Below are 14,473 nucleotides of genomic sequence, written 5' to 3'. Positions count from 1 at the left end.
TCAATACTGTGTATTGGTTCCAAGGCAGAAGAGTGCTAAGGGATAGGCAATGGGTGTTAAGTGACTTGCCCAGGGTCACACAGCTGGGAAGTATCTAAGGTCAGATTTGAACCCAGGTCCTCCCATCTCTAGTCCTGGCTCTCCATCCACTGAGCCACCTAGTTGGCCCCATGTTTGCTGAATTTCAATTGAGTTCAGATGTTCCTCTGCACTGTCATACGCACCAGCAGCCAGCTTCGAGTCAAGCCCATTTTCTCTTCTCCTCTGGCTTCAGAGACAATTTCCATCCATGGCTGATGATGGGAAATGATTGTAACATCAAAGGGTCCAACCAGCTGCAGTATTATGAGTAAGCCTTATAGTATGACTTAAGGCACTGAGGTTAAAGTCAAATAGAATGGGGGGGGGGTCATTAAACTTTGCATAGGGATCCATGTAGATCTCCGACCGACTTCAATACCCACATATTAACATTCTGCTCTCTCATATTTTTATTTTGTGAAATATTTCTCAATTACATTTCAATATGGTTTGGGGGTTATGTTTGACACCTGTAGTTTGAGGGGCCTGAAAAATGTCTTCCCACCCCTCAAACTTAATTGATGCTTGAAATTCCATGATTAGAACTTTGATCCATTGGAAGTACCTAAGAATGAATCCCTTATTAAAATGCACATCATTTCCTGAGAGCAGATTTTGGTGGGGATGAGGAAGCTGGGGGAACCAGAGCAACGGAAGCCATGATGGGAGAAAATGGTCCTTTTGGTTCTTGTCAGTCTAGGGCTAATGCCCCGACAAAGGATGCTCTCTCTCCCAACCTGTATGGGTCTAGATGTGGGCACCCACTTACAAATATAAAACTTGGTGGAGACAGAGACAATGGAAGGCATATTGTTCAGGAGGAATTGGAGAACCTACATTTGAATTAAATCTCAGCCACTAATCAATTGGGTGATTTGGGACAAGTTATAGGATCATAGATTTAAAATTGTCTGGAATCAGGAAGACTTATCTTCATGAGTTCAAATGGAACCATCCCATCTAGCATCCTCAGTGCTGGAGGGGAAGGGATGTATATGCAGGTTCACGTGCATGTGGAAGTGTTGGGGAGGGGGTGCTCCCACCAGAGCAGCTGCACTTTCCTCTTCTCTAGAACCCAACAACTCCCAGGACCTGTCCTAACTGGTAGAGTCTGAGACATCAAGCATTTATTTGCTAGAGAACCCAGCTTTTAAAGGGGAATGTTAGAAGGGGAGGTTAAGAAGCTCAGTCTTGCTCATCATAAGATCTCCCTTATGTTGCTCCACCTTGTCTGGAGATCTAGGATTGCGCCATTTTGGTCTTGTGCTCCTCTGAGGTTTAGAATCTCCTTATCAGCTGCTTCCAGTTAAAGATTAAAGTTCTTTGTCACATCCTCGTTCCCTGTGATCATACGGAGGATTAGGAATGACTATTCTTGGAGAACGATGGCTTGTGAAGAAATATCCACATCTATTAAAGAAAAACAAAACCATGGCCAGGAATCATTTGGGTTGCAGCGTCATGGGCCAAATCTTTGGTTGGGGAGCCAGAGACTCCAGGCTTCCTACTTCCCTTAGAGAGTAAGATAGAGGATGGAGGGGAAGAGGGGGCCATAGAGTCTGACCAGTTGCATCAAAAGGGAGGCGGTGGTGAAGTGAGGTGGTTCAGTGGATAGAGTGCCAAGCCTGGAGATAGGAGGTCCTGAATTCAAATATGGCACTCAGACCCTCTGACTTTGGGCAAGTCACTCATCGCCCTTCTGCCTTGGAACCAATACACAGTACTGATTCCAAGATGGAAGGTAAGGGTTTTTTTTTTTTAAAGTATGGGCAGCCAGTCTTCCAGAACTTCTTGCCCATGACCCCATGGCTTATTGATGGCCAATCCCTGACTCTCCCAATCTTGGCATGAGAAGGGATGGGGCATGAGGCAGGCAAGAGCGATATCAAGAGGGAAGGAGGTAGCCTTGGGCTAACTAGCTATGGGAATAGGGACACTCATGCTGTATAGGGTAGGTCCAGAGGACCCTTGTAGAGATGATGCATAGCCCCAGGATCCAGTGTCTGAGTTAAAACTCTGTTATTGAGATTGAAAAAATCAAACAGGTCCCAAGTGAGTGTGCAGAATTCACAATTTATTTTCAAAGAATTAGACTGTCAGACATAGAAGGAGCTTTATGATACAATGAAGTAGAATAGATAGAATGTTGGGGCAGGAGTGAGAAAGACCTGGTTTCAAATCCCACCTCAGATGCTAAGCAGCTGTGTGACCCTGAGCAAGTCATATAATATTTCTGGGTTTTAGTTTACTTATCTGTACAATGTAAGGTCCCTTCCAGCTCTAAATCTGTGGCTCTATAATATCTAATTAGTCCACAGTACCCATGTTACAGATGGAGAAACTGAACCTAGAGAGGGTGAATAGCTTATCTAAGGTCACCCAGTGAGTTAGTGAGTGGGAGACCATTGCTCGTTGATGATGGATAAAATGATCTGAAACTCAAACGAGCTTTGTCTGAAGGGTCTGAATCTTGGTTTGGTAGAAAAGGGAACAGCTCTTTTTCCAGACCAAGGCTGATCATTAGATGGCAAGAGGATCGGAACTTGATTTCCAGGTTGTTGGCATGCTTAAAAGAAGACATGACCTCATGGAAACATTTCTGAGCTCAGCATTATCCATCCAGTAATTACAATAATCTGCCAGACTGCCTCGTTTTGTTCTCCTCCTAAATGAGGCCCAAGGGTTGGCAATCCCAGTCCTCTTCTAATGACAAAATCCAAGATTTCTTCCTTGATTATTGTTGTGCTAATCTCTGGGGTTTAGAGGGGGAGCTGGAGAGATTTGGGTTAGACATAAGAAATAAATTGCTTATTAATAATTAGCATTTAACTCCTTAAAAGTTTTTGAAGAGCTTTACAATGATCTCCTTTGATCTCAACAATTGTTGAGGTAGGTGCTATTATTATCCCCATTTTACAGATGAGAAAACTGACACAGAGAGAAATGAAGAAACTTGCCCAGGATCACAGAACTAGAAAAATGTCGAAGGCTGGATTCAAACACTGGTCTTTCCTGTCTCCAGGACTTTACTATGTAGGATTTTGAAACACTTAAGAGACCTAAAGAGGATTCTTTTTATTTAAAGTGAAGGTATTTCTCTTTCTCAGATGACTGAAACAAAGGTCAGGTGTAGGGTTACCCAACTGTATGGGAATGGACAAGATGTCCTTCCAAAGCTCTCCTCACCTAAAGTTCCTTTTAATCAAATCTATGATGCTTTGTGTCAGAAGCAGGACTTGAATCTAAGATCAGTCTGCAATCTACCGCACCATGTTATCTTTTCTCTTTCTTGTGAATAATATCCAGCATTTTAAAAACACTTTTAAGACTGCAAAGTGATTTGTACCTATTTTTGCATTTGATTCGCATAAGAACTAGGTGAAGTAAATACCCTAGCAATTGTTATTATTCCAGTTTTGCAGTTGAGGAAACTGAGGCTGAGAAACTTGCCCAGTATCTGAGCGGAGAGGACTAGAACCCAAGTCTAGCACTCTCAGCCACTGTCCTAGAGTGCTTCTCAAGGAGGATTTGTCCCTGGGAGCCAAGGACCCCCTGCCCCTGGATGCAGTCTGGGAAGTAGCTGATTGCCAGGGCTTGTGCAATACCCTTGTGAGGAAGCAGTGTTCAGGAGCCTGGCCAAGGGCCAGAGGAAGTCTGACTCTCCTCTGTGCTCCAGGAGGGCTTTATTGGTCTGATCCCTTCTCTCTATGCTGGTTGTCAGGTCTGTTTTCCTGCTTCAGGGCTGACATTCCTCAGTGGAGAGAGAAGGTGGGGCAGGTAGACCCTCCCTGGAGCTGGAGGAGTGAATCACCCTGAGCTCCCTGCCCATGGGCTCTGTGCCAGCCTCACAGAGGGAGCCCGAGGGGAAGCATTTAGATTCACCCTGTTGATTTTTTTTTTTTAAATTCTTGCTTACTTTTCTGTTTCTACCCTTAAAAATCCCCCTCAGACCTCCCAGATCCTCAGGGGCTTTACAGAGACTGTGCAGTCTTTTGTGCTCATGAGGGGTGGGGAGTGAGCTGACTCTGGGTATGCAACTACAAAAGGTTTTTTTTTTTTAATTTTTTGAAAATTTTAAAGATTTAAATAAAATTATTTTGGGTGTAGGACAGCTGGGAGGAACAAAAAATCGATTTTTTTTGTTCATTCAATAAAATAAAATCTAATGAAATCAAATAAAACCAGACAGGGAAGTGCAAGGAAGTTTCTGCTTTAGGCCATGTCTCCTTTTCAGCCTTGCTGAGCAAGTGGTGAATCACGAAGTGGCCAAGGCCTGATCTTTACATCCCTAGTCTGGCTATTTGTTGAGCTTGGACCATGGTTGGGTGGCACAGCCTCTCCTTGGTAAAGATACCCTTTCCCCCTTTATCTACCAAAGTCAGTTCCGGGGCTTCAGGTTGACGTGGGTAGCTCCTGCAACCCTTCCTGCCCCCCTTGGGGGGTGGGATACAGCAAGCAGGGAAATGGGCGCCTCCAGGCTTGTTGGGCGGCCTCCGGCACCCACCCCACTTGTCTGGTCCTGTCCTGGCAGCGGGTTCTGGCTACAGATGGGCGTGCCAGCTGACAGATTCCTGAGACACTCCCTGCCGTGGGTTCCACCCAGTTCGGGACTCTCCAGAGGTGAGGCTGATGTTTAAAAGCCAGGAGAGACCCCCTGGGAGCGGGGCAGGCCAGTGACCCACGAGAAGGCCAGGAGAGCCAGAAGCACAGCGCATGAGGTACGTGATCGGACCTCCTCAGCCCCTCTGGGCAAGAAAGCCCTTTCTGTTCCTCCTCTCCCTCCTCACCCTCTGCCCACCTGGCCTCACGCCAGGGGCCGGTCCTTCCACTTGGGTTCCTGCCTAAGGGAACTCACCTGATGAGACTTGCTTCCAAACTCAGATCAAATGTCTGGGGTCCCAACATCACCAGAGTTTCTTTTCAGACCCAAGAAGGTTCTCGGTAGCTTTTGACATGACCCAGGCTCTGGGTTTGAGATACGGCATCAAGAAGAGGTGGAATGAGCTAGGGGAGCCCTGAAGCTTTTCTCATTGACTCTCAAAATGCCTGCTTTGGTCTGGGGGGGATTTTCAGACTTTTTGGGGGGTTTTCAGATTAGACTGATATGGAAAGAGCAAGAGACTGGCACTTACGAGGTCTGGATTCCGGTTCTAGCTGGGCAACCTTAGACAAATTATTTCACTTCTCTTCATTATAGTTTCTTCATCATCATAATGGGGAGGGCAAAGGAATGGGGGTAGAGAATCTATACTATCCCTTTCAGGGCTATGATAACTTCAAGATGCCAGGAGCAGTTGGCATTAGAGGGCATCCCACCTGCAATCTCTCTTATTGTTATTGCTCTTCAGTTGTGTCTGAGTCTTCATGATCCCATTGGAGGTTTTCTTAGCAAAGATACTGGAGTGGTTTTCCATTTCCTTCTCCAGCTTATTTTACAGATGAGGAAACTGAGAGAAATAGAATTAAAGTGACTTGCTCAGGATCAACCACCTAGTAAATGTCTGAGGTCAGATTTTAACACAGGAAGATGAGTCTTCTTGACTCTAAGCCCAGAACTCTATAAATGGTGCCACCTGAAACCTTCTCCCCTCTCACAAAAGGAATCCTTTCTCAGAGATAAGTAAGAGTAGGGGCTCCATAGCTAGAATTAGAGGACCTAGGTTCCAGTCCCCATTCTGATGCTTACTCTTTCTGTAGCTTTAGACACCTCTCTCTGGGTCTCAGTTTCTTCAGCTGTCAAATGGACCTTTTGATATCTAAAGTCCCATCTATAACTATTATAAACTCTAGGGGCATTCGTATACTCTAAGTGATGCCTAGGCATTTTATAAATTGTTAGAGCTAGATAGGACCTGATGATTTTGATTTGGTACAACTTTCATTTTATAGAAGAAGAAACTGAGGCTCATGGAAAGAACTTGCTCAAGGACACATAGCTAATAAGGGGCAAAGCTGGATTTGAACATAGTGCTATTGAACTGGGCAGGTAGCAGAATTATAACAACTTCCAGCATTCAAGCCCTCTACTCTAAGGTAAGAGGCTTTATCATCCTCTTCCCTATTTTCCCTATTCTCCCTCCCCCATTCCCCCATTTCTACTCATGTATCCCCTACCCCATAGCTAGGATATTTTGAGATGCAGAATTCCAATTGACTCATGGAGAGTGCATAAAAAAATCTTCATTCCTATTTTAAAATTAAAAAAATCCTATTTTAAAAGCTGTGAGCCCCCCGTGACCAAACATTTAACCTAGGACTGTAGGAATGAGAGGGACTATCTACAACCAACTGCTACTTTATCTTATCTGTGTGCCTCAGTTCCCTTATCTGTAAAATAATAATAATAGCTATTTTGAAGTTTCCAAAGACTTTACATATTATACCAGATGATCTCTAAAGTCTCTTTCCCTTGCCTATTCTATCCTATGACTTCTGTCCATCCTCTTGTTGGCCTCAAACTTGGAGCCCGAGGAGTTAGTACTCATAGACAGAGGAGGCTGACTTCTCAGGGGCCCCTACAAAAAACTTTCAGTTTCCTTTCATCAGAATGGTAACAATCCTTTGGAATTCCCCACTTTTTTTTCCTTCTTCATCTTTTCTATAGAGCTCCAAACCTTACAGATAGAGGAAGAGAGATGATCTTAGACCTAGATTAGATCTAGGACCCAGTCCATTTGTCTGGTCCCATCCTGGCATCATGTTCAAGTAACTAATGGCAGGATGGGCTTCCAGGGAAGAACAATACTCAATTTTTAAAGCCTACCATTTGAGTGTCACTAATCTTTATAAGGTCTTCCTTAGTATTATTAGTTGGAGTATAGATAGAATTACTTTGTTTTTTGTTTCAAACAAGGGAGAAAACTTTAGGTCTCACTCAATACCTGGATAGGGAAGATTATCTTATAAGTGGAGTAATTGATATCCAGAGAGGAAAATGATGTCTCCTTGATCATATGTTAAGTAAAGAGCAAAACTGGCACTCGAAGACCGTCCCCTAGTTTAGGGTTCTATCTGCCAGATTATTTCAGGTACTGGCTAAAGTACACTTGATTCTAAATTAGAGTCCTGTAGGGTCCAGCTGCCTTCTGGTGAGATTTGAGTCTGGAAGTTAGAGGGAAGGGGTTGTTTCATCTTGGGGGTTTCCTGAGATTTGACTCACACTACCTCATTCTCTCCCAGGTGAGTTGCATCCCTTGGGGATCTCCCCATTAGTAGAAGATGTGGCCACTCCTTATGTTGATGGGTAAGTACTACCTTTTCCCTTTTTTGTGTGGGCTTTCCAGAAGTGATGGATAGGGTGACTGGGCAGAGTGGATGGCCAATGAATGAAGTTCCAGGATCAGGATATGAGTATCAGCTCTGATACTCTTTAGATGGAGAATCGTGACTTACTGGTGACTTTTCTAATGAGAACATTTGGGCCAATTTCCTTGTCCTCTCTCTAAGGAAAAATGTATAAATCTCTACTTTCCCTCAATGGCTCCCAAGTGGCATTTCTTTCTTGTTTGTTGGTCATTCCTGTGCCCAGAAGAGCATATTCTCTACCACTCAGTTCTAGAGCCATTTATGTTCTGGTCTTTTGCATTATTTTGATGTGACCAGAAACTTTTATTTGCAAAGTCTACCTTGGTATTTGTGAGAATAGTTAGTAGGCAGAGTTACCCTGGTTATTGTTTCAAATAAGGGAGCAAACTACAGGTCTCATTGAATTTTCTAGAAATGAATTATCCAAGGGATTCTGAACTACTGATAATGAATAAAGCTAGATGATTGGGACTGGGAATAGATTGGGTTAACAATTGAATTGGTGTGATTCAATGTATGTGGCTTAGTGTATGCCAAAGCCATGTAGAGATTTTTAGATTGCTTGTGGTTTTTGGTTATCTATGGATCTTCTTGAATCTATTTGCACAAATGGTTAACAACTGAGAACATATGAAATTGACATTCTATTGAAAGGCATCTGGACCAAAGTCATTACTGCCTCTCAGGTACATAGACAGAAGATGCTCCCAACTGGCCTGACCTGTATGTAGGAGGAACCTAGAACAATGGAGGGTTAGTCCAGAGTCTGGTGGTACTTCACCTTAGCATCCATGTAACTCACTTTTTTTTTTCCAACTGATTTCAGCTCTGCCAGGACTCCTTCATGCCCAGCAGGCCTGTTCTCGAGGGGCCTGCTATCCTCCTGTTGGGGATCTATTGGTTGGAAGGACACGATTCCTTAAAGCCTCTTCTACCTGTGGAATAACGAAGCCTGAGACCTATTGCACCCCATATGGCGAGGTAGGCTCTATACCCATTTTCCCTGGTTTTCAAAGATGGAAGTCAAAGAGGAGAAGAGGGAAGAGTATGCCATTCTTTTAAGCTATGATATGATATGTATGCCATATCTTTCCAGAAGCATCATGGCATAGTTAATAGAGAACTAACCCCTGAGCTCAGAAGAAGTGAGTTCAAGTCCTGCCTCTGACACTTGCTGGTTATGTAGTCCTAGGCAACTTATTTAACTTCTTATCTGCTTTAGAGAATTCTCTTAAGATGACATATTGCAGAGAAAGTGCTGACCTTTGGTAGAGGGAGTTAACTCATCAAGGAATTTTCTATGTCAATGAAATCATTATTGTGACATAAATATATTATTTATAACATATGATAATTTATTACATAACATAATATAGTACTGTACATATTCATAAATAATATACAATGAATAAATGTGTACAATCATATTATGATACCAGTTTATATCATTATACTTTGCCCATTTAATTCTTGAGCCCCTACTAGATATATGACCAGTATTTTGGAGAATGAGAGAAAGAGTTCCTAACCTTTGGATGCTTACAATCTAATTGACAGAGCTAAGACGTACATTTATGAAACAATAACTGTCCTCTGATGCTCTGTAACTCTGAGCTAGGCAAAGCTTTTCTTGAATTTCTGGGAGACAAAGCCGAAACATGTTCCTACACAGTTCCTGCCTTCAAGACATTTAATCATAGGATCATAGATTCAGATATGGAGGACATCTGGAAGGGACCTGGGAGGTCATCCTATCCACCTCCCTCATTTGACAGAGAAGAAACTGAAGACCCTGTACAGGATTCCGATCTGGGCCATCTGACTCTACATCTTGTATTCTTCACTCTATTCCTATTAGGCTTTTTCCATTCAGCTCCAAGACCAAACCTTATAGATGCTTACATACCTCATTGCTTCTCCTGGCCCTCTGGAACTCTCTAGTTATTTTTAATCACGAACACCATCCTCAGCCTTTTGGCCAGCAATTTTGGAGCTCCTACTTGGCTGGGAGAAGGATAGATAAAGGAGCAAGCCTCCAGGCAGTTAGATGGCTATAGCAGTTCTCAGAGAAACTTTTTCTTTAGGGAATAGATTACTTAATAAAGACAAAGGAATTTATTCAATGGATCTGGTTTTCTGGGCAAAGGAGATCAGTTGCTTCCCTCCTAGGCAATAGCCTCTTCAGCTCTCCCACTGCCACCTGAGAATTGTGTGAGACTCGAGGAAGTTGTTGCTTTTTCTCTTCTATTTTGGCTGCCCCATTTGGAAGCCAGAAAGAACTCAAAGATCCTTCAGAGCTGTGATATGTTCTTGCCTTGCTTCCCCTTCCCTTCATCTCCTCTTCTCAAAATATGGACTTTTCTCTTCCTTCAGGCTGTGATATATTCTTGCTTTGCTTCCCCTTCCCTTCATCTCCTCTTCTCAAAAGGTGGACTTTTCTCTTCCTTCAGGCTGTGATATATTCTTGCCTTGCTTCCCCTTCCCTTCATCTCCTCTTCTCAAAAGGTAGACTTTTCTCTTCCTTCAGTCCTGTGATGTATTCTTGCCTTGCTTCCCCTTCCCTTCATCTCCTCTTCTCAAAAGGTAGACTTTTCTCTTCCTTCAGGCTGTGATATATTCTTGCCTTGCTTCCCCTTCCCTTCATCTCCTCTTCTCAAAAGGTGGACTTTTCTCTTCCTTCAGTCCTGTGATGTATTCTTGCCTTGCTTCCCCTTCCCCTTCCCCTCATCTCCTCTTCTCAAAAGGTGGACTTTTCTCTTCCTTCAGTCCTGTGATGTATTCTTGCCTTGCTTCCCCTTCCCTTCATCTCCTCTTCTCAAAAGGTAGACTTTTCTCTTCCTTCAGGCTGTGATATATTCTTGCCTTGCTTCCCCTTCCCTTCATCTCCTCTTCTCAAAAGGTGGACTTTTCTCTTCCTTCAGGCTGTGATATATTCTTGCTTTGCTTCCCCTTCCCTTCATCTCCTCTTCTCAAAAGGTGGACTTTTCTCTTCCTTCAGGCTGTGATATATTCTTGCCTTGCTTCCCCTTCCCTTCATCTCCTCTTCTCAAAAGGTAGACTTTTCTCTTCCTTCAGTCCTGTGATGTATTCTTGCCTTGCTTCCCCTTCCCTTCATCTCCTCTTCTCAAAAGGTAGACTTTTCTCTTCCTTCAGGCTGTGATATATTCTTGCCTTGCTTCCCCTTCCCTTCATCTCCTCTTCTCAAAAGGTGGACTTTTCTCTTCCTTCAGTCCTGTGATGTATTCTTGCCTTGCTTCCCCTTCCCTTCATCTCCTCTTCTCAAAAGGTAGACTTTTCTCTTCCTTCAGGCTGTGATATATTCTTGCTTTGCTTCCCCTTCCCTTCATCTCCTCTTCTCAAAAGGTAGACTTTTCTCTTCCTTCAGTCCTGTGATGTACTCTTTTTTTTTTTAAACCCTTACCTTCCGTCTTGGAGTCAATACTGTGTATTGGCTCCAAGGCAGAAGAGTGGTAAGGGCTAGGCAATGGGGGTCAAGTGACTTGCCCAGGCTCACACAGCTGGGAAGTGGCTGAAGCCAGATTTGAACCTAGGACCTCCCGTCTCTAGGACTGGTTCTCAATCCACTGTGCTACCCAGCTGCCCCCCTGTGATGTATTCTTGCCTTGCTTCCCCTTCCCCTCATCTCCTCTTCTCAAAAGGTGGACTTTTCTCTTCCTTCAGGCCTGTGATGTATTCTTGCCTTGCTTCCCCTTCCCTTCCTCTCCTCTTCTCAAAGGATAGACTTTTCTTTCCTGCAGGCCTGATGCCTTTTGCTTTACACTCAGACTGCCCTCTGCCTCTGTTAACCAGCCAAGGAAGTTGCCCTCTGCCTACATTGTCTCCAAGTAGCCCCCTGGGATCCAAACTGGATTTGCAAGAGAAAAGTCTAGACTTTTATAACTAGGGGGATGAAATCTCAACTCTCTTCGTGTGGTCAAGAGACATTGATTTATTTACCCTAATGAACATGGGGATAGGTGGTATATGGTAGAAAGAGCATTCTGGAATTAGAATCAGAAGACCTAGGCTTGGATCCAAACATTGCCCACTCATGACTCAGGGGAAGACTCTTCCTCTCTCTGAGACTCAATTTCCTCACTGACAAAACTAAAGGGTCAGACAATTTGATCTAAGATGCCTTCCAGATCTAACTTTCTAATTCTTTCTCAAGACATGCCTAGCTTTTCTGCTATTTTTTTTTTAACCCTGGACAGGTCCCTTAGCTCTTCTGGGTCTTGACTTCCTTTTCTCCAAAATGAAGGAGTTGGACCAGGTCAGGGGTTCTTAAGCTGGGGCTCATGAACTCGTTATTTAAAAAAAAAATTTATAGCCCTTACCTTCCGTCTTAGAACCAATACTGTGTATTATGTCAATGTTCAGCAGAGGAGGCTGTCCTGAACGATACCTGTCATAGGATAAGGATGTCCTAGAAATTAATGTTTGGAGATTCTTCCATATGCCCTCAATCAAAATCTCTGCAATATTTTTGCGTGAAAAAATGAACCTAGACTATCTCAAGCCTAGTGTAAAGTGGCTAAGTGTTAGTAGTACTGTCCCTGTTCCTCGGTAGAGGATGTGCAGAATTAGGCAAGAAGGAAAGAGGGAAGTGTCTCTGCTTCTGTGTACCCTAGGGTGTGAGGAATGCCTCTACTCTAGGGAGATAATGGCCCCCCGAGTTGCATCTCTCCATATCTCCAAATTCTCTGAATCTTAGGACTTGTATGCCATCTTCCTTGAGCCTCTGCTTCTCCTGTCAAATCTTTTATGCTCATTAAAAGCCCTTCAGTCTATAATCTCAATGGAGAATCTGCCTCTGTGGATCTTGGTTCATGTTGCAAGACGTTTACCCTCCTGGGTCTAGGCTATCCTTGGCTGTTGAGAGCTGGAGCTTGGCCGTCTGGGTTTGGGCCAGTCATTTTCAAGCCAATGTACCCAGGCAGCTACAATTCCCACAAAACATAACCCTTAGGCATGTGCCCAGCCTTAGTTCATTGATTTCTCCTTGTTACCTGCAAGGGCACAAGGGGCAAGGAAACTCTGAAGCATGTTTCCTAAAGCCACAGAGATGGATGAGTTTGTCTTTGATATACTTTCTTCCCAACTCCATCCTTCCTTCCCATCTGATATTTATTAAATGTTTACTATGTTCAAAGCTTAAGGACGCACGGATTTACCAGCTGTGGGTGGCATCCTTCCCTCATCCATCCTTCTTGAATAATATTCTTGTTTTCAACCATTTTAAAATCCCTCCTCATTATCCTTTACTACATCCCTGCAAGACCATGTTTTTGCTTTAAGGTAATAACTAGCTAAGCTGATAGAATGAGTCCACTGGGATATTGTTTGGATTCAATAAGCAATCCTTTTCACCTTCCCAAAATAGTGGTGCATTTTAAATTAGAGACTTTTAGAGGTAATGCCTAAATGTTTTTATTTAAAGGAATGATTCTAATGGTGGCAAATTCAAGTTCTCTATCAGATATTTGGATGAGATCAATGGAACCTTGTATCCCACTTGCTTCATACCACCTCTCTATGCTACACCAGGGATATGCTATTTCTATATCTGCGCTTATTCTAAAAAGATTTCTGAGAGATAATTAGGTGGTTCTGTGGACAGAGAGTGGGGCTTAGAGACAGGAGGTCCAGGGTTCATATTCAGTGTCAGGTACTTTCTAGTTATGTGACCCTGGGAAAATCACTTAACTCCAATTACCTAGTCCTTACCATTCTTCTGCCTTGTTATCAATATTTAGTATCAACTCTGAGAGAGAAGGTAAGGTTATTAAAAAGAAAAAAAAAGATTTCTTGGAAGACAATTTCTAATTATCCTGTCTGACCTATCCTATCTGGTGCATCAGTCCTCAGTCAGCCCCTCTTAGATTGTCAGTTGAAGGATTGGGTTTGCTCAGCCTAGAGAAAATTGAAAGGGATCCCTATAGATGCCTTCAAATAATTGAAGGTCTATTATGTGGGAGGGACTAGGCTTGGTCTGCTTGATCCCAGAGTATAGATCTAGGAGCAATGGGTAGGGTAAGTTGTGGATAATCATATTTCTGCTTTTTATAAGGAAAATATCTTTCCTTCTTCCTTCCTTCCTTCCTTCCTTCCTTCCTTCCTTCCTTCCTTCCTTCCTTCCTTCCTTCCTTCCTTCCTTCCTTCCTTCCTTCCTTCCTTCCTTCCTTCCTTCCTTCCTTCCTTCCTTCCTTCCTTCCTTCCTTCCTTCCTTCCTTCCTTCCTCCTTTTATATACATTCCAAGGCAAAGTGGTAAGGGCTAGGTAATTGGGGGTTAAGTGACTCACCTAGGGCCGTCCAGCTAGGAAGTGTCTGAGTCCACATTTGAACCCAGGACGTCCTATCTCTGGGCCTGGCTCTCAATCCACTGAGCCATCGAGCTGCCCTGCAGGAACATGTCTAATAATTACAGCTAGCCAGTCCAAAGTGGAATGGGATAGCTTCGGAGGTCATTGGTTCCTACTCATCAGACTGGATGGCCAGGGATTCTGCGGGAGGTGTTATTCAGAGATAGGTTGGATTTGATGGGGTCCACAGCCTTTCCCACTCTGAGATTTTATGGCTTGGGCCCCCCTGCCATATGTATGACTGCTCTGAGCTCCATGCCCAGCCCTCCTCTGGGGACCAGGGCAAGAGATCGTCAAGAGCTTAGTCAGATCATTTCTGCTCTACAAAGTACCCCTTTAACCATGCCCTGTTTATCTCCCCAGCGCTGTGCTTTGTGGTGAAGGGAACTTAATTATCCATTTGCCTTGACAGCCTGAGGCAGGGATTCTGAGCAGGCTAATTAGATGGTGTGTAAATAAAACAGCTGTCCTTTCCCTTTATCTCTGGGAAAGGAGCTGACTGCAAGGCGGATGTCAAATTCCTCTCGAATTTGGACAGAATTCTGTTTAATTCAACAAATATTCACCAAGTTCTACAGGAAGTATTTAAATATATTTGTGTCTATAGAATGATAAAAACAAACAAAAAGATCATTTGTTTCAGTTGTGTTTGACTCTTCTTGCCCCCATTTGGGGTTTTCATGGCAGAGACACTGGAATGGTTTGCCATTTCCTTCTCCAGCTC

At 43.6% G+C, this 14,473-nt stretch overlaps 1 protein-coding gene across 2 annotated transcripts in view; it reads left to right on the top strand.

The window, feature by feature from the left end:
• The first annotated feature begins 4,667 nt into the window (after window positions 1–4,667).
• The window catches only part of LAMB3 (laminin subunit beta 3), a 65,761-nt gene continuing 55,955 nt past the window's right edge, over window positions 4,668–14,473 (top strand). The window contains exons 1-4 of one of the 2 annotated variants that reach the window (XM_056815876.1): window positions 4,671–4,799; window positions 5,971–6,114; window positions 7,261–7,324; window positions 8,213–8,367. In XM_056815876.1, the coding sequence (XP_056671854.1) occupies window positions 7,300–7,324; window positions 8,213–8,367 (180 nt within the window). In that variant the 5' untranslated portion in view covers window positions 4,671–4,799; window positions 5,971–6,114; window positions 7,261–7,299. Of the gene's footprint in view, window positions 4,800–5,970; window positions 6,115–7,260; window positions 7,325–8,212; window positions 8,368–14,473 lie in introns of both variants that reach the window. The other variant, XM_007481325.2, reaches the window with a different exon arrangement.

The sequence above is a fragment of the Monodelphis domestica genome, chromosome 2, assembly GCF_027887165.1.
Source record: "Monodelphis domestica isolate mMonDom1 chromosome 2, mMonDom1.pri, whole genome shotgun sequence".
In the NCBI taxonomy this organism is placed as follows: Eukaryota; Metazoa; Chordata; class Mammalia; order Didelphimorphia; family Didelphidae; genus Monodelphis; species Monodelphis domestica.
The sequence above is the reverse complement of the archived record's forward strand: the minus strand, read 5'-3'. Positions and strand labels throughout refer to the sequence as shown.